The sequence below is a fragment of the Malus domestica genome, chromosome 11 (genome assembly GCF_042453785.1).
Source record: "Malus domestica chromosome 11, GDT2T_hap1".
In the NCBI taxonomy this organism is placed as follows: domain Eukaryota; kingdom Viridiplantae; phylum Streptophyta; class Magnoliopsida; order Rosales; family Rosaceae; genus Malus; species Malus domestica.
The window spans coordinates 3,830,899-3,854,669 of record NC_091671.1 but is presented as its reverse complement, the minus strand read 5'-3'; the positions used below and the strand labels follow the sequence as shown (position 1 = coordinate 3,854,669).

Sequence of the window (23,771 nt, the reverse complement as noted above, 5' to 3'; positions counted from 1 at the left end):
CAAATCCATTTGTTTTTACCTTGATCTTCTATTTTAAATCTTGGCAATATATGTCATGTAATAGTCTAAATAAACAATCTAACCGTATAATAATATCATGTAAATCCCGTAAATTTGATATCACTATGGGGAAAAGAGCACTTACATTTGAGATTTGAGTACCAAAAGGCTTTTGAAACTTAAAACTTAAGGAATCAAACAATTTAACTCTAACAAGAAAATTAATGAAAGAGAAAGTAGGGAAACTAATTTAACCAAAAAGAAACACTGTATATATGCACAAGTCCTGCAGATTCTTTACATCATCTTCCTCCCCAAAGTAAAAACACTAGCTATAGGACCATTTGGAAATTGGAAGTCTCCTTCCACTAAAGCAAAATCCTTGAGAGGACCATATCATCATGCTTTTACATGAAAAGAATTGACCCAAAATGACAATGGCAATGGACCCCACTTTGATCAAACTGGAAAGAGCAGTAGGGTTTCTAAGACTAAAAAACAAAATCTAACTGAACTATCAGATAGCCAGAGACTGAGAGAAGAAGAAAAAAAACCCTCAGCTTCTTCAGCTGGCTGGCTAATTAGAAACTGAATTGTAAGAAGAAGGTGCACATCCAGCTGCCGCAGCCCCACCATACTGATAACCTACACCCTCACCTTGCTGGTCATCCTCCTCCATTGGTGGAAGCTCGTTTAGGTCAAAGTCCAAAACTCTTCTCCCACCACCAACACCTGCAATATTCTGACTGGACTGAGCTTGCAGCTGCTGCTGTAGCTGCTCAGGGGGACCCTCCACCACCTGCTGCTGGTGCTGCTCAGTGGGGCCATTCCAGTGGCTCCTCTTGTGACCCCCCAAAGCCTGACCTGTTGGGAAGGTCTTGTTGCAGATTTTGCACTGGTGGTGCTGCTGATGATCTAGTGCTACTCTTTCTGCTTCATCATCATGCACCCTATCTTCACCGACCGACACGTCAGCGGGTGCAGACTGGTCCTCCATTGATGGGTGGGCCACCGCGATCCCCTTGAGCTTGTTGTGGCTTGACATGTGTCCTCCCAGAGCTTGGTGGCTAGGAAAACACTTCACACAGAGATTGCACTTGTACCTCAGCCTTCCTTCCAAGTCCACCAACTTCATCTTCCTCCTGTTCCTCCTCATCACCGCAATGCTCTCAGAATTCTGACTGTCTGACAATTCATCCTCCATATTATTATGATTTCCTATATTTTCCTCCTCCATCAATCCAAGCTTCAAGAAATTCTTCACCGTTGACTTTTCTTGACCAAAACCCCCACCATATTCATCATACCATTTTTTCTCACTCCTCTCCACCTCAGATGGTGATCCCTTCCTCTTGTTTGTGGATCCCACGGTGGCGGTTGCAGTGTACCCATGGCATGGAAGTCCTCGCTCTCCGTCCTGATTGGCAGTGATCAAGAAATTGCTGTTGGTGGCCTCACACATGGTGTCATCAGCTCCTCCTCCTTCCAATGGATTGGCCTGAGCTAGCAACAAAAGATCATGGACAGCTTCCTTCATCTGCTCTTCATCTTCTTCAACAGTCCTGGGACTTCTCGAATCCAAACCGGAGACGGACTGGTCAGAGTTGGACTCTAGTCCAGTGCTGCCGCTCTTCCTCCCTCTCCTTGCGGTTTGAGACCATTTAGGCAGAGTCTTGGAGAGATCAAGAGCCGAACTTTTTGACGCGAAAAACATCTCATCAGAGTCAATCTGACCATCCTGATCTTTCTTCTCACTCTGATCAGGCACAGCATCTGACAGAGTGGAGGAAGAGCTGTTTTTGGCGGCCGGAGGCGGCTGAATTCCCCTCCATTCTCTCTCTGGATGCGACCTCATATGCCCAAAAAGTGACTTCATCGACGGAAAATTCTTGCCGCAAACGCAACAAACAGGCTTCACATCGCTGATGCTATTGCTATTACCTCCAATCCCAACAACACCACCGGCATTCGAGCTTCCAACATCGGAATTATTAGGTTTCGAAATCTTGGGTTTTGATGAAATCATGTTCTTGCGAGACTGATTAAACAATTCCCTGTCAGCTTGAATATGTATTCTCATGTGGCCTCCGAGAGCCTTACCTGAGCTGAAACCCTTGCCGCAGACCTCGCAGAATCTGGTGAATTGAGGCCGCGGAGTAGCGGAGGAGTTTTGCGGGTTTTGGTCTAAAGGTTCCGGCTTTGCAACCTTGAGCTCCAGAAACAGTCCTCCATTGTTGTTCTCCATCTCTTCCCGGCTCGGTTTCTTTGCGGGCGTTGGCTCTTGATAGCGGGCAGCTAGTGGCGGAAACCTAGTTTCTTTGTGTTGGATATCCATATGTGAGAAGAAAAAAAACCCAGCTCGGAGATTTAAAGATTGTGTGAAACCGCAACTAGTGAGGGTTATAAAGATCAAGCTCTCTAGGTTTTCTTTTTTTGGTGCTTGGGGAATATACAAAGAAAGAAAGAAGCTGAACCTAAACAGCAGATATGAGTATGCGGAACCCTACTAGGAGATTGAGAATATATATTTATACATGTATATATAATTATATATGTAAAGAAATATATGAAAAAAAGGTAGCTTAGCTGAGAAGCAAAATTAGGCTACTTTGATCATAATCTTGTTTTGGGTAATTATAAGTCCTGAAAATCCTGACCACCCTAAAATCAAGAACGCTAAGAGGGGAAAGAAAACAAGGAAACTCTGTGGCATCCAGCTAATGATGTCATCAGATTACAGCTAAAAAAAGGATTAGATTAGAAAATAGCTAAGGAAAGGAGCCAAGAACAAACCCAGAAGAGCTAGAGAGAGAGAGAGAGAGAGAGAGAGAGAGAGAGAGAGAGAGAGAGCTTTCCAAATTCTGCAGCAGTTGGGCAGTCTTTGGTCTTTTAAGTCACCAAATTGTTATCTTTATAAACATAATTAGTTTTATTTTTTCATAATTAATGTTATTATTGTGGGGTTTAACTGCTGTTTGCGTGAGTTTTGGTTCGTGGGGAATTGACTGTCAAAGCCTGTTAATCCGTTTTTTCAGAATCTCCAAATTTTCATAAAATTTTGAGTCACTGACTGAGAAGAGTGAGAAATATGAAAAGTTGAAAATCATAAAGAGAAATACTAAGTGAATTCTCTTACAGCTGAAACTCTTCATAAACTCTTTGTCATCTCATATTTCTGACATAATATTTTTTATAATATTGACAAAAAACCTTGACGTTAAATTATACGATGATAAATGAGTCTCAGTTTGGAGAGAGTTCCCTTAGCATTCCTCAACTATAAAACCTACTTCAATCAAGGAATTAGAATCCATCCATACACAGCTTTTGGTAGTACTGTTCAGTGTGAAGTGTGCCACTCTCTTCTATCCCACTACGACTATTTAGGAGCCCCACTTACGACACTAACCATACCTGCCCCAAAGATTAAGGCTTTTTGAATTTCCTCCTTTTAATTTCCATTTTCTTATTTTTATCTTGAATTTTAATTTTAATTTTGATTTTCCTTCGAAGATACTCCAAGACCAATCATCCAGAATTCTCTCAAATTTCACAAAAATTTAGGATACAAATCTTTTCTTTGTAATATTCCTCCATCCCAAAAATTAGGTTTGTTTTCTTCTTATTTTCCTTGTAATTCTATGAAATTTGACAATACTTCGATGTGCCTTATACACCAATTTTTTGGTTGTTGCAACATCGGTAATTAAATCTTTAACCAATAATATATCAACTAAAAATCTCAGTACAAAAGATATTCCGCAACATATTATGATTTTTTTTTCTTTCTATTTGGAATGAAATCCCAACAGGATTTCCTACTCTATCAATGAGAGGAAAGAAAGCGCGAGAAGCCTAGCAAAGTAGGAACTCTTGGATTAATTAGTTTCAAAATCCGTGCTTATCTCCATCATTTAAGTTAATGCATGTCATAATTATCCCTTTTAATCCTCTTTTATGTGAATTTTCACACCTCACACCACCACTCACCACACACACGACCAGAGTCCATTAGTCTCTAAACAAGAAATTAATTACAGGAGCAAATTTTGCAATTTATTTCCTTTTTCCACGCGGTTTCAAACCTTTGAAAGGCCTCCATGTTTATGGAAATCTTGGGAGGCAAATGTTTAGAAAGAGCTAAATTTTATGAATGTGAGCAAGGATTTTGAATTGGGTCATATCCATAACTTATGATCTTAAACTCTTTTTACTTAATGCTTTGATGAAGAAAATGTGTCAAGAAAGTTCGTTACGTTGATCAACTTACCTTTCGTTTAATGATAGTTATTTTCACTTAGTTGTACATTGTAAGAGGTTACAAGCTCTAGTGTTTGATTCACATAGATGTTAAAACGACATATATTTATGATGATTATGATATCGACGTTGGACTAACTTATTGTGATGATAGTAGTTCCTGCTAATTGTTCAGCACCCAAGCAAGGTTTTTCTGAGTGTACGGGATTATGCATAAATATAACGTTGTTATTCGTTATTTGAGTATTTCTTTCTTAAATATACTCTTAGTGTTAATTGTGGTGAACAACTCTTTAGAAAAAAAAATTAATAAAATCATTCAAGTTTGTCTACTTTCGATTGAAAAATAGAATCACAAAAAAAAAAAAATATATCAATCTTATGTGTGATTACACGACCAATCTACTCAATTACTATAACGAGTTCCATCTTACATAACAACAGCCGCGCTTGCTTCGTGGATGTTGCCTCGTTTTCTTGTAGTGCCTGTTCAAGTTAATTCAGTTCACATTCAGATGAATTTTATGGGGAGTTGAAATTTATATACGACTTACTATGCAAAGTGGAAAGAGCAAGCGTATCTCCATGCCAACCAAGTTTATGATGGCCTTCAGTAACAATGAAAATAGCAGCATTTGGTTGTAGTGATTTGCGTACATCTTGTGCTATAAACATTGCATAATTTTCAAATATCCTACCACTAGTATTATGACACGGTATACCAAACCATGTTCCTGACATACTGAAAAATCTCTCATTCTGTACAGCTATTTAATCTTAACCGTGCTTTCTATGTGATTTATTTAATCCGATTGTCATAAATTTTAGACTGCAGTTCCGGGAATTACTATTGTAACATTGGAATATCAAGAAATATAAAAAATTGTTACTGCAGTAAAATCCTACTAATCCGAAAAGAAGGCAAATTCAACACATTTTACACAGAGCTGCCCTCCTTTCACCCCTTCCGCAATTCTTTTCCGCAGATGGGGCACGCTGAGGGGTAACCATGGCAAAGAAAAATGAAAACCGAAAAGGAGGTTAAATGCCGGCAAGGCAACAACGACGACTACTACTAGCCTACTACTACAACAAGGCATACAAGGAGGAAAATGATGCCTACGAAACAAGTTGCCTATGTAACGAACAAGGAGGCTATTGCTGTGTAGGATTGTAGGAAGACTTATATTCCAGCATTTCAGTCCTGTATCTCTCCTTGTCTTTCGTCCCTTTATCCTGATAAACCTGCACGGAAGAAATGGTGTGTTATGATGAAGATTTCACAAAGATTTCCAATATACCGCAAGTTAGAAATGTAGAGAATCACGACGAAAGGAAATGGAAATAGTAAAAATCCAAGCATGTGAAGCTTCTCCTCGAACCTTAGATCGATACTACCTAAGCATGTCACAAAATCATCCAGAACACACGTATAAGAGTGACCGGAAATAAAATTGAGTCACCAATTAACTATACCTGTTTCTCAGCCTCTGTGAGATTGTTCCATAGGTACCCAATTTTCTTGCTGATGGCTCTCTCTTGCCCATAGTACAAAGGCTTTAATCTAGCATAATGCTCAGCGAAGAAGAAATTGTAACCGCTCCTGTTTGACTTGGGCCGAGAGGGATCACGTAATGCCAACCGGGATCTCTTTCTGTTCCGTCGAGTAGGCATGTCCGAAAAGCTCTGAGAAACGTATGTAGCTGTAGGAGCATGATACAAGACACCTTTCAGTTCGTCAGAACCCAAGTTGACAGTAACCACATATCCACTGTCAAATTTCCCATCAATGGTTCCCATGATTGAAGAGCCAAGCTGCACTTCTGCACTTTCTGTACATAAGATAGAGAAAACAGATCCATATTGCAATTAATTCATCACCTTACAGATCAAATAACTAGATGCTATAAATAAGGTCAGAGGATCTAGGAAATAATGATACCGAATTAGAAAGACGAAATTAAAACCCTCATAGCAAGTCATAAAGTTATATGACGGTTTCCCTAATAAAATTTACAATGTGGTCCATCCAGACTTCCTAATGGAAGTTCCTGTGTTGTTTATCTTCTTAATTGCAACTTTCCAAAGATATCTCAAAATTTCTTTATTCAACTATCCAACGTTAAGAAGTTACCGAACTATTTCATACAATTTCTTCTGAGAATTGTCAATTGGAGCTACATTCTATGATTGTAAATAAAAGGTTTTCTGGAAACTCACTGTTTAAAAGAGAAAATATACATATAGTTATATGATTCTACTTCTAGAACTAGTGTCAAAAGTTTGAATGCAATTACTATTAGAACCATAACATTGTGGGTTCGAGATGGAGGTTAAACGTACCCTGACCTGGAAACTGGTTTCTACTCGCACCTTCCTCCATGGTGGCTGACCCATTGAAAAGGTCCTTGCTTACAGGTTCTGGCAAAAAACAGAAACAAGAAAACTATATATTTTTCTAATCGATGAAATCAATGAAATAACACACAGAACCAACACAGATCCATGTCTTCAATTACCAAGCACTGGGATGCTAAAAACTTCTTTATGGAGATAATACGCCTGCTCAAAGTGATACAGCAAAGACAAGTAGTACTTCCGTAAGACAAACGAAGCACTGGTAATTGTTGTTGGGAAATTGAAGGCCACAATCACTTCCTTCCATTTGCGATCTCTAATCACCTGTAGACAGTTGAAGAGAATTTGAAGTTAAATAAAAGCCACAAAATAAAAAGAGGGGACTTTGGAATGCTCCATGAAAAAAAGTTGCACCCTTTCATAAATCTGTAAACCAACAATGGTCTGAGCTGAGAAAACTAATAGACGAATAGTTACAAGTCAACCTAGTTTACACCCAGCCGAGACCCCAGCCCCCATTCAGCATAGCTTGTTTCCAAAAAACAATGAGTGTAGCCTATACCGGGCACACGTGAAAATTCTAATTAGTTAAATAGTGATTAACTGAGTTTAAGATCCATTTTTCAGGCAATAAGTTTAATTTCAGCTTCAAAAGTCTCATGTATAAACAACCATTAAGAAGAAAAATAAACTGAACGAACCTTGTCAAGCCCACCACGAGATGTGACTTCAACAAAAAGGAGATGTAGATCCAGACACTTTCCTCCGACAGTAGGAATCCTACACAAAGAGCATTAAGCACATGGTCATGGACTTTCTTTTTCTTTTCTCTTTCTTTTCTGTACTCCAAACTAAACCTTCATTGACTCAATGTCTGGATTGCTTATTTTTCCACCATCCCCAACTCAAACTAAGGTAGAGGAGAGCCACCACAGGGGATGGAAATTAGATAATATTGTTCAAATAAACATCTTGAATCCCAAACAATGCAATCCAATTTTTCAGTCATTCGCCATTCAATCAATTCAAACCGAGGAATAGGCGGCATAGTTTTGATTAAAACCAGTCAACTGAAGTTTACAACATGCAAAAACATTGGAAATATATCAAGTGAAGCAATGTAAAGATAAAAACACACCATAAATATACAATTTTCCAATTCTTCCAACATGTTAAGACCCAAAATAGCAAAACAAAAATAACCCAATTCATCAAATACCCCAACAAAACAAAATCTAAGTTGTACGAAAGGGGAACAGAGTGAAATTACATGAATTGATTAATCCAGTCAACTGAGTAGCAACATGCAAATACAATATATATAAATAAACAACACAAGAACATAAATTTCAAATTCTGCCAATATATCAAGACCCCAAACAGCAAAGCAAACACAACCCAATCCACCAAACGACCCAAAATACAAAATCAAAAGCTGTAACAAAAGGTAAAAAACCCAAAATTTACATGAATTTGGTTCTGAACGAATCGTGAAACTCCTTGAGCTTTTCCCAGAAAAGGTCGGAGCTTTGAACGACTTCCTCATACTTTGCTGTGGGTGAAGGATAAGCCTTTGGAGCGGAGGCGGGGGATGAGACAGAAGACCCATTGGCGGAGAGAGAGAGGAGTTGTTGTTGGTGAGCTGAAATGGCTGCAGAGGAAGAAGAAGTCTTCTCCTTTTCTGTAATTTTTGGTGTTGGGACCTCAGACATGTTTAGTCAGAGAGAACACGAGAGGGTAAAGATTGATGGATGGATTAAGATGCTAGGTAAAGATTTTATTTTTGCTATTTCTATCCCTACCAGAAGGTAACGGACCACCTTTTTATATTAGCCAAATTATATGATTGTATAGGTGTGACACGACACGACCCGTTAAGATAACATGTGTTACACGAAAACGACACGAACACGACAGACACGACCCGTTTGCCAGGCCTAGTATAGGATATTGGATATGTTCTGTTTACGACTGATTCAACTCCAATGCTACGTAGTATTAAATATTTTAATGTATTGTACAATTTGAATTCACAGGATTACAATAAAAATAATAATCTAAACTAATTCAAGTTATTTAATGCTCGTAGTATGGAAGAAATTTTTTTCTAGAATCTAAAAAACTTTCCCAACAATTAAAAATTGAAACTTTGTTTTTTGGTTTTACGATACAAATTATAGTTTAAACTAATATAAAATTAAGATAAGGAAATTCGAACTTAAATAAGGGGCAAGACAATTATTTTTCTTTTATATAAACGTATGGATATGGGAGTTTGAATTCAATAACTCATATGCAAGAATATATATTATTAACTAATTAAGCTACAAGCCGCGGATGTTTTGAGAAATTCTATGAGTTGGTGGAGTATGGGAATGGGCTGATGGGTTTGATAGCACACATATTTGGGAATGCAAAGCGAGATAGGTATTACTTTTATTGGCCAAAATTAATAAGATTATCTGTCAATTTTTGACCTTTTTTTACTCCTTTTTTATTGGATGTAAATTAAAGTAAAAATAGGAAGAGTAGATTAGTTCCAAGGGCAAAGGGAAGGCAAGATGGTGTGTTGACTTGTGTATTGGAAAATATTTGTAAACTTGTTCATGGAGTGTGATTTTTAAACCACACAAATTTCGATTATGATGATTTTTTTTTTTTACAAATAGTAGCGTTAGAGGGTTAAATTGTTAGTTGTTAGACAAAAGAAAATTAGTGAGGATTGAATCTGCAACAGGTTACATTGACATATTTATTTTCTGTCAATGTGGTAGAACGCTATCTGCGATTACAATGTTTAAATCTAATAAAACTCTTTGCAATTGTTGTTGGAGTCCAAGTGTAGGATAAAGAGCGTATGAGATAAGTGAATAACCGTGGTGTGAAATAGTAAGGATTTTTCTTCAAAACTTCAATTACAAATTTTGTTACTATTTTAACCCAGTTGTTGATTCCTTAAGGGGTTCAAAGAATTCAGAGAATGCATTGCATGATGGATTTGGATGCCCTTGAGAACATAAGCAAGTAGTAAATTCCAATTCGGTGCTGTTACTTTGATGAAATCCGAGATCAAAAATAAAAAATAAAAAATAAATACAAAGAAAAGCAAAAGAACCTCCCAAACTAGTGATCCATTTAATAAGCTATACAAATTACAAACAGGAGAGAGAAGTCACAACAAGAAGATATGGATTCAACTCAAATTTAAATTCAAAATATTAAAACTTTCATTCAAAGAACTTGGGATCATAGCCATTGCTAGAGGTAGCCAAGATATAGTAAGCCACAATGTGACCAATAGAACCCCAAGCCAAAACATCCACAATGTTGAACCCAACAGGGTCATTGGACTTGAGGAGGCTCACATACTCCTTAGCCCTAGTGTCCCCAGCCTCGAAATGTGTCACCCCGTTCTGCTCCGGCAACCCTTGCTTGGCCACATTCTCTCTCTGGAAGTTGAAGAACACAAACCTCCCAAGGAAGAGAGAGAGACCGGTGCTCAGGCTGATGACCAGCGATGGGTTCAGCTCAGCTTTCACAACCCATGACCTTCTCCTGGTGCTGGGTGCAATCAAACCCAGCTTGGTGGGAGGGGAGGACTTGGTGAGGGGTCTGAGGCCTTGGAAGGATATTTGGGTTGGTGAGAGGGTCTGGTGGTGCCTTGCGGCGGTGGAGGAGATGGATGGGGCTGAGAACAAGGCGGAGGAGGTGGCTGCCATTTGTTTGGTTGTAGACGAGGAGGGTGTTGGGCTGTGGAAGTTTGATGAAAAGTGGAGGTTGGTTTTGTGGAGGAGATGAGATTTGTATAGTAGTGGGGAAGGGGTGATATATCTCGACTGGTTGTGTGGAGGTTGTGAGGATGGGAAAGTGGGAGGGAAAGATTTTGGATGGTGAGTTGGCATTCTTTTATTGGTTCCTTTTGGATTAGAGATTTTTGGGTACGTCTGAATTTCTGTGGTGTGTCAGTTTGTAAATCTTGTTTTTCTCTTAATTCTAGTTTAATTTAATCAATCTAAAGACCACAAATAAATAAGAAGAATAAGTGTGTAGAACTTCATATATCAATAATATCGATAATTTACTGATAACACACTGGTGGTTCTGCTATCAATGTATTATCTACCAGTGGCGGATCCAGGAAATAATATTATGGGGGTCAGTAAGAATAGCGGGCGCAGCGCGTAAATTTTTTTTATACCAGAAATAACATGCATATCGTTATTTCATTGAGTCTTTGTAGCCCTGAAGTCATTTGAAAATGCATATTACACACATGTTAATGTATACAAGGGGCAGCACCTAAGGTATTCATGGACTTTCATCGGGTTTTGGTAGGCCTAAAGTCGGTTGGAGGGCATGTATGAAGCCAACTCTAATCTTTAAAATGGCAGCACTCAAGGTATCCATGGACATTCATTGAAGTTCGGAGGGTCAGCACCTAAGATATCTATGGACGTTCATCAAAGTTCGAGGGGTCAGCTGACCCCCCTTGCCCCTTAATGGATCCGCCAATGTTATCTACCACTGTTATTAACGACTTATTAACGTAATGTCAACATATAATTTTGCAATTGATATATTATCTACCAATATCATCCACAACTTATTGTTGTTGTGTCAACAGTCCCATTTTACATTTTGGGTGGTTCCATCTACACACCCCTTTTTACCTTCTACACACCCTGCTAATTTCTATCATTTGATCATTTTTTATTCTTCGATCCGACAACTAAAAATTAAGAGGGGTGTGAAAAGTAAATAGCACCACCTTACAATCTTACCAATGTCATCAAATACTCTATCAAGAAGGGGAACAAAAATTGCATGATAAATTTGTTTGGTAAAATTATTACAGGATTTACTTCCAAAGTGAAAAAGAAAGAAAAAAAAAAAAAAAAAAAAACCACCCAGGCCCTAAGAGTGGGGTAGCAAACCATGCAAACATCCACACATCTCAGAGCATGACCGAAGATCCACACCAGAAGCTACAGAGCAGGCAGGAACTTTTAATTATATCAAACTCAGCACTTGGGATCCAAGAAACCAACAAGATGATTGGTAGGTTCTTTCTCACATTACAAGTCCCACATTGAGATAAAATCTCTAAAACGCAAAACAGCCAATGTCTTTCGCCCTAAGACACACCGGTCCTTCTTTCCCATTTGTTTCGACCACCATTGCCTTGGCCTTCTGTACATCCCTCCCTTTTACACACTTTTTATGGGAAAAAAAAAAGACGGGACACCCAACAACAAAGCTACAATTGCACATAATACTACATTTACACCTAAAGCCTCTTCCCACTGCACGAAATATGTTACCAACCGCACTGAGGAATGAGCAACGCCAACACCCTTATTCGCAGCTTTCTTATTGAAGTCGGTCAAATAAGAGAATCAAGGTAAGAGTAGTTCCGGCTTCGGCCATACTCAAGAAGACTACCGTATGTACGATCCCACACTCCAATAAAAAGAGACTCCGTGTCCGGACTGAATGATATGCCAGATATCTCGCCAAAGAAATCAATTTCCTGTTCTTTTTCGTACCCACTTTTCACATCATAGACATGCACAAAGTCTGCGGGCTCTGCCATCATCATATACTGACCATCAGAAGTATACCGGATTGACCGAATAGCTCCAAGGTTCCCCTTCAAAACAGCAACTGACTTGGAAAGGTTTCGAACATCCCAAATCCGGCAGGTTTTGTCCTGGTTCCCAGTGGCAAAGGTCATACCATCAGGATGCCATGCTGATGCAAAGGAGAAATCCAAGTGCCCACTTAAAGACATCACCGTCTGCAAAAGGAACTCATACAAATCAGCACACTTTCCTTTCCTAGCTCAGGACAAATAAAAATCACGAGAAAGTCTTGACAAAGTCTGAGATATATATACCTTTCCAGTTTGAGAGTTTACCAACATCCCTTCCGGATTGTCTCCAACAATCACAAGAAGTTTACCATCAGGACTCAGAGAAGTATGCTACCAACAACGCATAGAGGTGCATCAAAGTTAAGTAAAACTGACTAAAGGAAGCATTAAGTGAGCACAAGTAAAAATGACCCAATGAAAAATCAGCATTGGATGAAATGAGGTAGTTGGCAAATTTGTAGTTTTAAAGTGGCTGCCCAAACACTATCATATATCACTTGCAGGTCTAAAAAACCAGCTCTACATGAAACAAATGCCAGCAAATGCAATGAGATTAAACATCCAATCATTTCCAGAAAAGCTGCAGGAGACTTACATTCACAGGCCAAGGGTAATGGAAATGCTTAGTAAGCTGAAATTTCTCCATGTCAAAATCTCTGACTCCAGAGTCATTGTTAGAGGCTGTAAAGTGAACTGCCCCGCTGCAAAATTCAAAGGGACCATATCAGTTGGGTTCATGATTGGAATTTGGAAACGACAAGTCCCAATCTCATGGAGGAAAATAGAAAAAAGAAAAAAAAAAGTACCTGGGACTGTCATAAATCTCAACAGCATTTGTTATGGCATTATCGTCATAAGTTGTCCTTGAACAAAAGCTGACTCCAGGCCGATCAAGATGCTGCAAAGCAGTCAAAGATAAGATAAATCTGTCAGCATTGAGCGTTTCTCTTAATTAGTGCTTCAAAGGGAAAAAAAAAAATTATACTAAAAGGGATCTTGTGGAGACAGCCGAATGACAGAATGTAGTCAACTATCAAAGGTTTTGTCAATCATATAATGGACACTGATAGCAGAAGATTCAAGGTCAAGAGTCATCCTGAAGATCCATCTGGAATGGAGTAGCACCCATAGAGCTAAAAGAAAGAATAAATAACGTGTGTTCCGGCACCACCCCTACGGTGCAGGTGAACCATGTACAAGGTCAACTGATAAGTGCAGATCAAGACATGTTGACACCATGAGAGGTATGCAACCGTGCAATAAATGCTCATTAATGTATTCGCTTGCTTAGGTAATTCAATTATTAGCAACTCACCTTGCAAATAAGTTCACCCTGGAATCCTCCAGCAACTAGCAACTTATCTTTTACAGAAAGAGTACTAACTTGAGTCTGCGTAAATCCCTCCAAGAGACTTCCAGGATGTTTCTAAATGGGAAGAATAGAAAGATCAGTTTCCAAAAAAACTTGGTTATCGAACAAAAGTGATCTAAAAACACTTACCTCAGATGGTGCCACATGTCCAGAAACATTGAGAACCTCAGACTTTGTGCAACTTAATGAAGACCAATGAATGACAGAAAAATGTGACATCAGGTAGACATCATGCTTGGAAGTAGCCCAGACCAAGTTACGCAACTGCATTACCAAGCAAAGATAAAACATATCAGTCCTATCAATTCTATGATATCCAACAACAACAACAACAAAGCCTTTTCCCACCAACAACAACAACATATCAGTCCTATCAATTCTATGATATCCGAGTGAGAAAATTTCATCCAAAGATTCATGTATGCAGAAAATAGCCAAGAAGGAATAAGGTAGCTTGCACCCAGCACACCTGAAAATGAAGAATGGTTGATTTCACTGATCTAGCATTTCGTCTGAACTGATAATATACAGATCCTTTCTTTGTATCTTTGCAATCCTGTTTACAAAGAAGAAGCAATCATCATGTTACTCTTCCCAGTTGAAATTGACACTGCAGTGGCGATCAAGTATTTTGATAACAATAAAAAAAAGTGGAAAACAATAGTAATTTACCTTCCCTGATCCTTCTCCGGAATTAGGGATATTCTCATAATTCTTGTATTGTTCTAACCTAGTCTGTCGGTATTTCTCTCTAGTAATGCTAAGTCTATCCCAAGGAATACCTTGGATGTCTTTTCCTTTTCTTGCTTGAGCAGCAGTTGTATCAGCTACTTTACTATTCTGCATGAGATCCATATATTAGTCCCAGCTACATACAGAACTAACCACACTGAACATGAAAAGTGAAATGCTCATACAAACATTGAATTAACTTGAACGTATAAAAGTCATAACATAAAATAGTGTTAGACATGACTAGTTTCTTAAAGCTGTGAATATTTGACAAATCTAGTAAGACATGCAAGTATATCACAAACCGAGTAGTCATATTCATCAACATCAGAATCTGAGGCGCCCATTTCTCTACCGTGAAACTCATCATCCATATCATCATCTACATCTTCCATTTCGTATTCATCCTCCACATAACCAGCGTAATGGGACATATTCTTCCCAACAATGCCACAGCTAACACCAACAAAAATTCAAGCCAGTTACTTAAGAATTAGCATACAAAACCATACTAAAAATCAACATATATTGCAAACACCAAGATGCGAAGAGGTTGAACTTCTAACTTAATGAAGAAATAATTACATAACAAAAGAAAAAAAGGAATCAACTACTCATGTTGTTGTGTCATCACTTATAACTATGAACGGATAATCAAATAAAACTATTGGAATAAGTCAATAGTTAGGAGAAAAGGAATGTAATTATTCTGTAATTATTAGAGTCTTGCTTAGGAAGGATAATATGTCCTTTATTTGTTTCCTTTTACAACTAGGATTGTATGTACCTATTTATTCAGAATTATGAAATATACGAGGTTAAGCCGTAAAATTCAATATGCAAATGAAATTCATGATATTTCATGCTTGGAGCAACTTGTTTGCAGGAATATGTTTAATTAACACATGCGTTAGGCAATAAAAATTAGAAACTAAAATAAAACCCCAAAAACCTGATTAAAATAAACGGCAGAGAAGAAAATAATCAGGAAAACCATAACAACTAGATCGATGTTCACACAATAAGAATCACAACAAGAATGGAGAATGAAAACAACTATGTCATGCATGCCCTTGACTACACAACATATGTCACTGAGTTACCATGCATGGAAATTCAATATCATGAATCGTGTGACACTAGTATCTTGGACTACGCAAAAATGGCACTTGTAGACATACAAACTTTGCCACATCCAACAAAAATGACCTCCTTACATAAAATTACAAAACTTGCCGCATCCGATAACGTAACCAGGGTAACCAAATTACTTCTTAACACCTAAATATTAAAACTTTAAATTTGGTGGCATCATTGGTAAAGCAAAACCATGGGAAAATGACCTCCTTATTTAAAAGGGTTCAACTTGACAATTGTTGTCTTATTATTAAGCTTTCCCTTTATTCCCCTCACCAACATTGCACATACAATGCAAATGAAATTCATAATTTTCCATGGTTGTAGCAACTTGACTGCGGGCATGTATTAATTAATACATACATTAAGCAAAACAAAAATTTTTAAATAAAAATAACAACCAAAACCCTAATTGAAATATAAGAGGTGAAAAATCCCAATTTGTAGTTCTGCTAAAAAATCAAACAAGAACATACCCTAATTAAAATAAAATAAAACAAAAGGTGAAATTCTGAAACAGGTGCACCCAACAATCGACAAATTTACCCTAACCCCCAATCAAATATACAAAAAAAGAAAAGAAAGAAAATTGGGGCAAAACAATTGCAGAATAATCAAAAGAGACAGAAGACACCAATCAGAAAACCCCTAAAATTCACAATTGGGAATCGAAATTCACACAAAAAGGAACAATATTTAAACAGCAAAAATGAAAATTTCACCTTTCGTTATTCCGGGAATTGAGAAGCTCGGAAGGAGCAGCTGTTCTGATCTGGAAATCCCAAATTGAGAAACCGAAATCTCAAACCCTAATTAAGAAGTTCAGATCCAAGGAGAAGAGAGGAGAGAGAGAGAGAGAGAAAGAGGTGAGAGAGTGCGTAATATTATTTTATCTCTATCCACTGGTAATTTCGGATTGCCGTGCGAAAGAGAGAAATGTTGAAGGGAACCTTACGAAAAGGACGTGCTTTCTTTGTTGTGTGCGTATTCGTATTTCTACAGTATTTGTATCGTATTTGATGTCGTATTTTTATGCACTTAGTCGGTTGCATTTTTAACAATTGTCTGTTTTCTATTATGTACTAGGGATTTTTGTTTCTTTTGATAGAAAGGTATATTTACATTTTTTTTAGGGTTCAGTTGGAAACTATTATAATAATATAGAGAGGGGAGTGTTTAGAACTGTAAATGCATTTACATTGAGTGGTTGTAAAATTGATATCGAACTCAATTCACGAAATTCAGGTCTAAAATCTCGCACTTATAAGTGAAAAGGAACATCACTAAAATGTAGTATTAAGTAGCTTAGAAAAAAAAGAAAACATTTCGATGGTCTAACATTTTACGATTCCGTACTACCCAAATTTCCTTCTTATTGATCAAAAGTATGATGTTATTCAGACACCCCTTGTTTATTTCCATTGTTTGATCTTCTTCAATTCATTTGATACAAGGGTCGAAAATTAAGAGAAGTGTGTGGATAACATCACCGTTCAAAAATATTATGTGAATATTGATGCTTTTCTACTTTTGTGCTCTGAACATGATGTGACTTGTAATAATAGGGATGAACCCTATTGTGTCTCTAAGTCGGGAGGTTGTTGTAGTTGAATTTTGTTACATGTTAATTTAGTTGTTTTTTTTAATAAACGAAGTCGCTGGTTCAAGTTGTCACACATATTTTATTAATTATTTATGACTTTCGTACCATTTTAGTGATGACCAGCACATCTCTACCCTTAGTGTGTCACGTTTTATCGACTCCGTTGTTTTAGACCCTTTTGCTGCCTCTCCAGGCTCAGAAATACAAACCTTGACCTTCCTTATGCTCTTGCTTTGTGCCTAGTTGAAAGAGAAAAATGGCAGCAATGGCTGAAATAGAGGAGATGATTGCCTACTATGTGCAGATCTTACTAAATAGTTTTCTACATTGTATAAAATCAATAATTCAACCATTACCTTGTTGCCGACCTGTGGATACACTACCAAGTTGTGTCTATTTCTCCATTGAAGCCACGATGTCTCAAGATAATCTAACGCGACTTTGTTGTAGTATTGTGTTGATGAATTTTGCGGATTGTATTGAATATAGATTAGGTCGACTCCAAACTAATAAGGCTATTTGTTTGGCGAGAATTAGGGGGGACGTCTATCGTACCCAACATTATCTTTGCTTTGTAAAGAGACTATTTTCATAACTCGAACCCATGACTTATCAATCACAAATGAACAACATTTTCGCTATGCTAAGACTCACCTTTTATGCTAGTGTGGTTACACTGTTTGTTTTTGACCAAATTTTTTTTCAGTTTCTACACTGACTGACACTTTTAAGGTATCGTATAGTGAAAAAGTTAATTATAAACAGGTGGTAAACCTTATTAGCAATCGCAGTTCTAAGAAAAATTTATGTTAGTTCTCCATTACGAAAAACCCATAATATTTGGGGATGGTTGAGAATTGAGTTGAGGAAGAAACGAAATTTGGCTTGACTGGAATTGTTTCCATGCTCAAGCCAATCAATGGTCCAATTCAAATCCTAAAACTTTTTGAATTCAAACATTTAAAAAAAAAAACAGATAAAAATTAGAAGGCATATTTTGATATTAACGATTAGATTTTTTTTATTTTTCAAATCTATCCATTAATTCAAATAGAATAATTCCGTGACAAATGATAGGGTCAATGAGAAATTGTTAGTTGTTAGAGGAGTAGATTGGGGTAAACCAAACACGTCTCAAGATCTGTATGCATCATTACGTTTCGTTACTATGATAAAATGTCATCTTTAGTTCAAATAGAACATTATGTACATATAAGTTACACATTGTTAAAATGAATAATATTTAGCTACACAAAAGATGGTTATGAGTTCATACTCAAAACTGTTCGTTGTCACTTGTCAATTCACAGAATTTTGTGCTTATGATTGAACGTTCATATTATAAATCACTCTATAAAAATCGCATTTGAATAAAATTAATTAAAACTAAGATCGTTTAATTGCGTATAAAATATATGAACAAAATTAGTACAAAAATTACGAATCTTCTATATACTTGCTACAATAAATTAACTTAACAACTTTATTTTTAATTCAATTTTCGCAGATATGATCTTTATAAAACGATTAATAATATAAACGGTATTGATCACGATACAAAAATGTGGAATTCGAACTGGAAAATTTTGAGTACGAGCTTCGGAGTTGGCCGTTGGTAGTTGGCAGGGAAAGCTCCCACGTGTCGACAACAAGCTCCCACGTCATCAATTTTGCCTTCTCAGTTTCCCCAAGCACGTACCAACCAATCCACACAACTCCCAGCTTCCATTTGTGTCCATGGAAACTAAAATTTTATCGGCCAATTTTCCCGAGAAAATTCTCCACAGAAAAAGTTGAGAAGAAAGAAGCTAATCGTCGTGGGCCGAAGTAAAACCATGACGACGTTGATCCGAAGAGTGTGGGAGTTGGTGTCAAACCGCACGGTTTCGAGTTCAGAGTCAACGTCGTCGTCTTCTTCTTCTAGCTGTCCGTCGGAAACGGCGGGTTTCGGGGCGTTCGATCGAGTGCCGACAGACCTACTGATGCAAATCGCGAGACTGGTGGGGCCCAAGGAAGCCGTGAAATTGAGCGTCGTGTGCAGAGCGTGGCGGTGCGTCGTTTCCGAGAACGAGCTGTGGATTTTCTTTCTAAAGAATCAGAAGCAGGAGGAGGAGAATTATTGGGAATCCTTTGCTTTCTCGGAAACCCATTTGAGATTCGGATACCCACTTCAGTATGTTCAATTTCAAGCATTTCCCACTTCTCAATTTTTTTAAATTTTATGTTCTCAGCTGAAAAATCCCACTTTGGGATTCAAATTTAAAGTCTTTGTTATCAGTTATATATAAATAATTTGAATTCAAATTAGTGTTAAAAGATTGAGAGCTTACTGTGATTTTTTTTACCGGGAAAGTTCAAGAATTGGCGGCAGCTCAGTTCATAAGTTCTAAAGTCTATATTTAACGATTAAATAATTTTTTTAATTTAAATTATTATTAGTGGTAGTAAAGATTGGAATTTTTACTGAAAGAAATTGTTTATTTTTGGCAAAGTTGTGTAAAGGTGTGATTTTCGAGTGGTCAAACATAAAAAATGTCAGAATTGTGAATGGCTTTTTAATTGGTTGTATTTGTTCGTTGTGATAATTGAAATTGAGTGTTAGTTTCTTGGAGAAAACATTACGCCATTGTTTTGGTGAGGAAATCATGGACTTGTCTAGTGAATTTGTTCTTTGATGCCGAAATAATGTATACGCTGCTTGGTGTCTGTTCATTGAATTGTGTTTTGAGTTTTATGGCCGAGCTTATCCAAATATTGTTTTTGTTGAAGAACATTCTCAGGTGAGAGTCCCCAGTTGTCCTACATGGGTATTTATGGTCAACGAGTTCAAGTTCCTGGTTCTGTTATCATTGACGGTGAGTGTCTCTAGCCTCCTTATGCAGTAACAGTATTTATGTTTAAGAAGGCTAACAATAATTATTCAATGTTTTAGTATCACTATTATCTACCATCCATAATAAAATGAGTAGAGTTATGATTTTGTTTTGTTAGCAAACCTTTCAGTTTATGTAGCTCCAACATAAACTGTTTCCTCATTTTATCTTTACATTTCTTGGGAAGGGGGCTCTGGCTATTGCAAGTTTGGTTGGAGCAAATATGCATGTCCATCAGGCCGGTCAGCAACCTTTTTGGTGAGATGTTTATTTCAGCTCACAGTCAAGAAGTTCTTTTGCATATACCTTCCATTCCACATGGTTGTTAGATTGTTTCATTATACCTGTCACTTTTGATTGCCTACTTTTTTCTTGCTATGTCTATCACTACAATGTTCTGAAGTGATCTGACTCGCAGGAATTTGGTAATGTTGAGTCGCCGCTGTACTCTAGACTCCGCCATTTTTTTGTGACTATTTATAGCAGGTGTGTCCTACATTTTAGTTTTCATTATTATTAGTCAAGCAACTTCATAGTTAAAGAAGCTTGTAGCCGTTCTTCTTGATGCAATCCTCTTTCTCTTAGTTAATTGCATAGATTTCTTTATTCAATCTGCATATTCAATTACTTAAATACAAGTGAGCACATTTGCGATACTTTTCCGCTTTTCAGTTTAAAAGTATAGAAGAAACTGCACTGCCTTCGTTAACATGTGGCATGCTAGTTCACTGCGATTCCTCTGAATCTTTGATAGCAGGTATAGCTGATACGTGATTGTGTTTCTTCTTAGGATGCAGGTGAAACCATCTTCGCAGCCCGTGGTTTTGTCTATACCAATCTGCCATTATGATGGTGAGTTGCTGCTACCCTAGAGTTATAATTTGGATTAGTTGCACAATTCTCTGTCTTGTTATCCTTCATATAGTATTGTCTTCATCCACCTAATGTGCTATTTTTTTTTCTTATTTTTTTTCTAGATACTGAATCTGCTAAAGCATCGAGACGGCAGCTCAAAGAAGCTATATACAAAGTACTTTTTGACATGAATGTCCCTGCTGTCTGTGCCATTAATCAGGTAAACTGTCCTCATCCCCTCCATTATAATATATATGTTGTCCATAAACCATAGGGGGGAAGAACCGACCAAATGCATTGCAATTGTGCAAAGTTGTCATGTCATCTGGAACTGCATCTTTCAGTTTATAAATGGGTTAATTGAGTCTAGGTCCAGTATTCATTGTCTGCTTTTGGAACTGCAGGCAACTTTAGCTTTGTATGCAGCAAGAAGAACTTCAGGGATTGTTGTAAACATTGGTTTCCAGGTCACTTCTATTGTTCCAAGTAAGCCATTCTACGTTTCATCTTCCTCGTGATTTCAGATTTATTAACTACTGAAAAGATCTCTGGTCATACTTAATGCTTTTGTAGGGAATGTGCATAGTTTCTCTTTTACAATTATGTTGTATTTTTTTTTCTTCACAATTAATCAAATTTCGGGTTACATCTCATTTTAGCTGCCATTCTGTGACTTGTAGTTCTAGGCACGCTTTTTACTTTTCCGTTCCAGACTTCCAGTAAATATTTTTATCCTTATTTCTGGTGGTGCTTTGTTTTCTTCATTTTTGGTTGCTTGGACTGTTGAATTTTTTTACTTAAGTGTTACTATTGTGTTTACAGTTTTAAATGGTAAAGTTATTCGCAAGGTGGGTGTGGAGGTTATGGGATTGGGAGCACTGAAGCTTACAGGGTTCCTTAGGGAGCTATTGCAGCAGAACAATATCAATTTTGACTCACTGTACACTGTTCGAACTGTGAAAGAGGTATAGCTTGGATTTTTATCGTTGTAGAATGCTATCCGTGAGTGTTAATGTGACCAGCAGAACGCCACAGTTTGTTTAAAAAGGGCTTTTTCTAGTTCTAGCTTTTGTTCTTTCTTCTCATGTCATAGTTGTTTGGAAATTTATTGGTGGAATGATAAATAGGAAGTTACCATGTGAGCTCGACATCCTGGGGTAAGAGGTTCAGTTTGCCCTATGCTTTACTGGTTGAAGGATTGGATTGTGGAAACTTAAAAAAGATGCGTATTTGTTAGTATGATAAATCATGAAAGAAAGAATTTTCAATTTCACGTCTTATTGGATGACTTCTATTCAGAAACTATGTTATGTTGCTGAGGATTATGAAGCTGAGCTATCAAAAAATACACAAGCATCATTTGGAGCTGGTGGACAAGGCTGGTTTACTATTTCAAAAGAGCGGTTTCAAACAGGAGAGATCTTATTCCAGCCAAAGCTTGCAGGAGTGTAAGCACCACTCGAAATTTTTAGATTTATTGCTCTCTGTTTTTCTCTCCTGGTCTCCCTTTCCCCATTTTGAGAACCAGTAAATTCTCTAGCACCCATTTCCTAAACAAGTATCGACTCTGTGCTGTGTTCATCAAATTGATGCCTATGGTTGGTTCAGGTCTGATCTTGAGCATGTCTTGTAAAATTGGTAATCATGTTCTCTCCAAATTTTACTAGTTAGATTATTCGGAAAACAGAATTTCAATGGGAAATTTTGTTTGGAACTTATAATGTCATATTTCATGTAGGCGTACTATGGGTTTGCACCAGGCAGTTGCTCTTTGCATGGAACATTGCCTTTCGGCAGACCTAACAGGAGACGATGCTTGGTTCAAGACAGTAGTTTTGTCAGGAGGCACCGCATGTTTGCCAGGACTCGCAGGTATCATTCAATTACGAGTAAAATTTCCGTTTCTTTTTTGATAAATAATGGAATATGAATTGGGAATCATACTAATCTTCTGGGCCAACAAAGTTTATCATCTTTATCTGTCAATATATATTTTTATATTCAGGAAGGTTAGAGAAGGAATTACACGGACTTCTCCCTCCATCTGTGTCTAATGGAATCACGGTCGTTCCCCCTCCATATGGTGCAGATTCAGCATGGTTTGGGGCCAAGATGATCAGCAATGTAAGCTCTGTCATTATCGAAGTGTTATGACTTACGACTCAAACATACAACATTTCAAAAATTGACATTGCAAAACATCTTTGAAAAACACTTCTTTGAAGAATATTGATTTCTTGGAGTATATATAATCCTTCCATTGCAACTTTCATATTGCAAGTCATGCATACACTTATAGAACAACATATATCCGGCCTTCTCCAAGTGACTTGTAAGTTTTACGGCAGAGTTTCACGTTTTGCTTGCTGTAATTTACCTGGAAATAATGCAGCTGAGCACCTTCCCCGGCCCCTGGTGCATGACAAAGAAGCAGTTCCGGCAGAAGTCCAAAATCAAGCTTATGTGGTGAAAAATAATCTGGTTTATATTCGAGCACTGCCGTAGCCTGTATGTGATATGGTGTTGGATCAAACAGCACTGTCGCAGCCTGTATGTGATTCGAGCAGAGAGTTTCTTTTCAAGAACAAGCCGAAATTGGAATTATTTATTTGTAACTATAATCGTTCTTGAATAAGAAGAATTCTACATGTATCTATAATCTTACGATAAATTTTATAAATAAAGCAAGTTCATATTTCACGTTGAAGGAATTGAATGTTTTATCTGGACCACACGTTAAGATAAGAATCTGTTTAATTTTGTTGTACGATAACACAAATAAGTTTTTGTTTCCTAACACATTCTGCAAGAGAACATTTCCCTTTAAAAGATTTAATGAAGTAGATAACGCTTTGTTCGTTGTGATGGTTAAAGTTGGAATCAAACTAACACGGCAGGCCGAAAAATTCATGTCCAACATAGTGATTT

At 37.4% G+C, this 23,771-nt stretch overlaps 5 protein-coding genes across 8 annotated transcripts; 1 reads left to right on the top strand and 4 right to left on the bottom strand.

The window, feature by feature from the left end:
- Positions 1-577: 577 nt before the first annotated feature.
- On the bottom strand, positions 578-2,245 carry LOC103447238 (uncharacterized). The gene has a single exon (XM_008386413.4). The coding sequence runs from the start codon at positions 2,243-2,245 to the stop codon at positions 578-580; it is 1,668 nt and encodes a 555-aa protein (XP_008384635.3).
- Positions 2,246-5,095: 2,850 nt separating this feature from the next.
- On the bottom strand, positions 5,096-8,474 carry LOC114819449 (high mobility group B protein 10-like). Of its 2 annotated transcripts, none has more exons than XM_029088035.2 (6): positions 8,086-8,474; positions 7,320-7,398; positions 6,780-6,942; positions 6,604-6,681; positions 5,737-6,092; positions 5,096-5,505 (listed from the first exon to the last, which is right to left on the bottom strand). In XM_029088035.2, the coding sequence occupies exons 1-6, from the start codon at positions 8,328-8,330 to the stop codon at positions 5,416-5,418; spliced, it is 1,011 nt and encodes a 336-aa protein (XP_028943868.1). In that variant the 5' UTR covers positions 8,331-8,474; the 3' UTR covers positions 5,096-5,415. The 2 variants fall into 2 exon arrangements, with proteins under 2 accessions (XP_028943868.1, XP_028943869.1); XM_029088036.2 differs by having other exon boundaries at positions 6,610-6,681; positions 8,086-8,436.
- Positions 8,475-9,729: 1,255 nt separating this feature from the next.
- On the bottom strand, positions 9,730-10,553 carry LOC139189278 (photosystem I reaction center subunit V, chloroplastic-like). Its single transcript, XM_070807887.1, has one exon. It carries the CDS (start codon positions 10,518-10,520, stop codon positions 9,846-9,848), a length of 675 nt encoding a protein of 224 aa, XP_070663988.1. The 5' UTR covers positions 10,521-10,553; the 3' UTR covers positions 9,730-9,845.
- Positions 10,554-11,604: 1,051 nt separating this feature from the next.
- LOC103447237 (uncharacterized WD repeat-containing protein C2A9.03-like) lies at positions 11,605-16,490 on the bottom strand. The gene is made up of 10 exons (XM_070807885.1): positions 16,235-16,490; positions 14,681-14,831; positions 14,316-14,483; positions 14,113-14,199; positions 13,773-13,907; positions 13,587-13,697; positions 13,078-13,169; positions 12,867-12,972; positions 12,515-12,601; positions 11,605-12,415 (listed from the first exon to the last, which is right to left on the bottom strand). Exons 2-10 carry the CDS (start codon positions 14,807-14,809, stop codon positions 12,002-12,004), a joined length of 1,329 nt encoding a protein of 442 aa, XP_070663986.1. The 5' UTR covers positions 14,810-14,831; positions 16,235-16,490; the 3' UTR covers positions 11,605-12,001.
- A 2,309-nt stretch (positions 16,491-18,799) lies between these two features.
- LOC103412883 (actin-related protein 8-like) lies at positions 18,800-23,550 on the top strand. Of its 3 annotated transcripts, none has more exons than XM_070807883.1 (12): positions 18,800-19,288; positions 19,885-19,970; positions 20,176-20,246; positions 20,407-20,474; positions 20,779-20,840; positions 20,966-21,063; positions 21,248-21,329; positions 21,666-21,808; positions 22,143-22,291; positions 22,582-22,715; positions 22,849-22,967; positions 23,236-23,550. In XM_070807883.1, the coding sequence occupies exons 1-12, from the start codon at positions 18,951-18,953 to the stop codon at positions 23,311-23,313; spliced, it is 1,428 nt and encodes a 475-aa protein (XP_070663984.1). In that variant the 5' UTR covers positions 18,800-18,950; the 3' UTR covers positions 23,314-23,550. The 3 variants fall into 3 exon arrangements, 2 of the variants coding, with proteins under 2 accessions (XP_070663984.1, XP_070663985.1); XR_011572988.1 differs by having other exon boundaries at positions 18,818-19,288; positions 22,853-22,967; XM_070807884.1 differs by having other exon boundaries at positions 19,146-19,288; positions 19,896-19,970.
- Positions 23,551-23,771: the final 221 nt, after the last annotated feature.

Bases quoted from the DNA above. Each gene is read 5' to 3' on its own strand.
- LOC103447238 (XM_008386413.4), bottom strand. From the start codon at position 2,245: ATGGAGAACAACAATGGAGGACTGTTTCTGGAGCTCAAGGTTGCAAAG.
- LOC114819449 (XM_029088035.2), bottom strand. From the start codon at position 8,330: ATGTCTGAGGTCCCAACACCAAAAATTACAGAAAAGGAGAAGACTTCT. The intron at 6,093-6,603 runs GTACGTTTAACC...TCTTATGTACAG, and splicing joins AAACCAGTTTCCAGGTCAGG to AAAGTGCAGAAGTGCAGCTT. The intron at 5,506-5,736 runs GTATAGTTAATT...TCTTCCGTGCAG, and splicing joins TCACAGAGGCTGAGAAACAG to GTTTATCAGGATAAAGGGAC.
- LOC139189278 (XM_070807887.1), bottom strand. From the start codon at position 10,520: ATGCCAACTCACCATCCAAAATCTTTCCCTCCCACTTTCCCATCCTCA.
- LOC103447237 (XM_070807885.1), bottom strand. From the start codon at position 14,809: ATGTCCCATTACGCTGGTTATGTGGAGGATGAATACGAAATGGAAGAT. The intron at 13,908-14,112 runs GTGTGCTGGGTG...TTGGTAATGCAG, and splicing joins CAACCATTCTTCATTTTCAG to TTGCGTAACTTGGTCTGGGC. The intron at 12,416-12,514 runs GTATATATATCT...TTCCTTTTGCAG, and splicing joins TAAACTCTCAAACTGGAAAG to ACGGTGATGTCTTTAAGTGG.
- LOC103412883 (XM_070807883.1), top strand. From the start codon at position 18,951: ATGACGACGTTGATCCGAAGAGTGTGGGAGTTGGTGTCAAACCGCACG. The intron at 20,247-20,406 runs GTGAGATGTTTA...TCTGACTCGCAG, and splicing joins GCCGGTCAGCAACCTTTTTG to GAATTTGGTAATGTTGAGTC. The intron at 22,968-23,235 runs GTAAGCTCTGTC...GAAATAATGCAG, and splicing joins GGGCCAAGATGATCAGCAAT to CTGAGCACCTTCCCCGGCCC.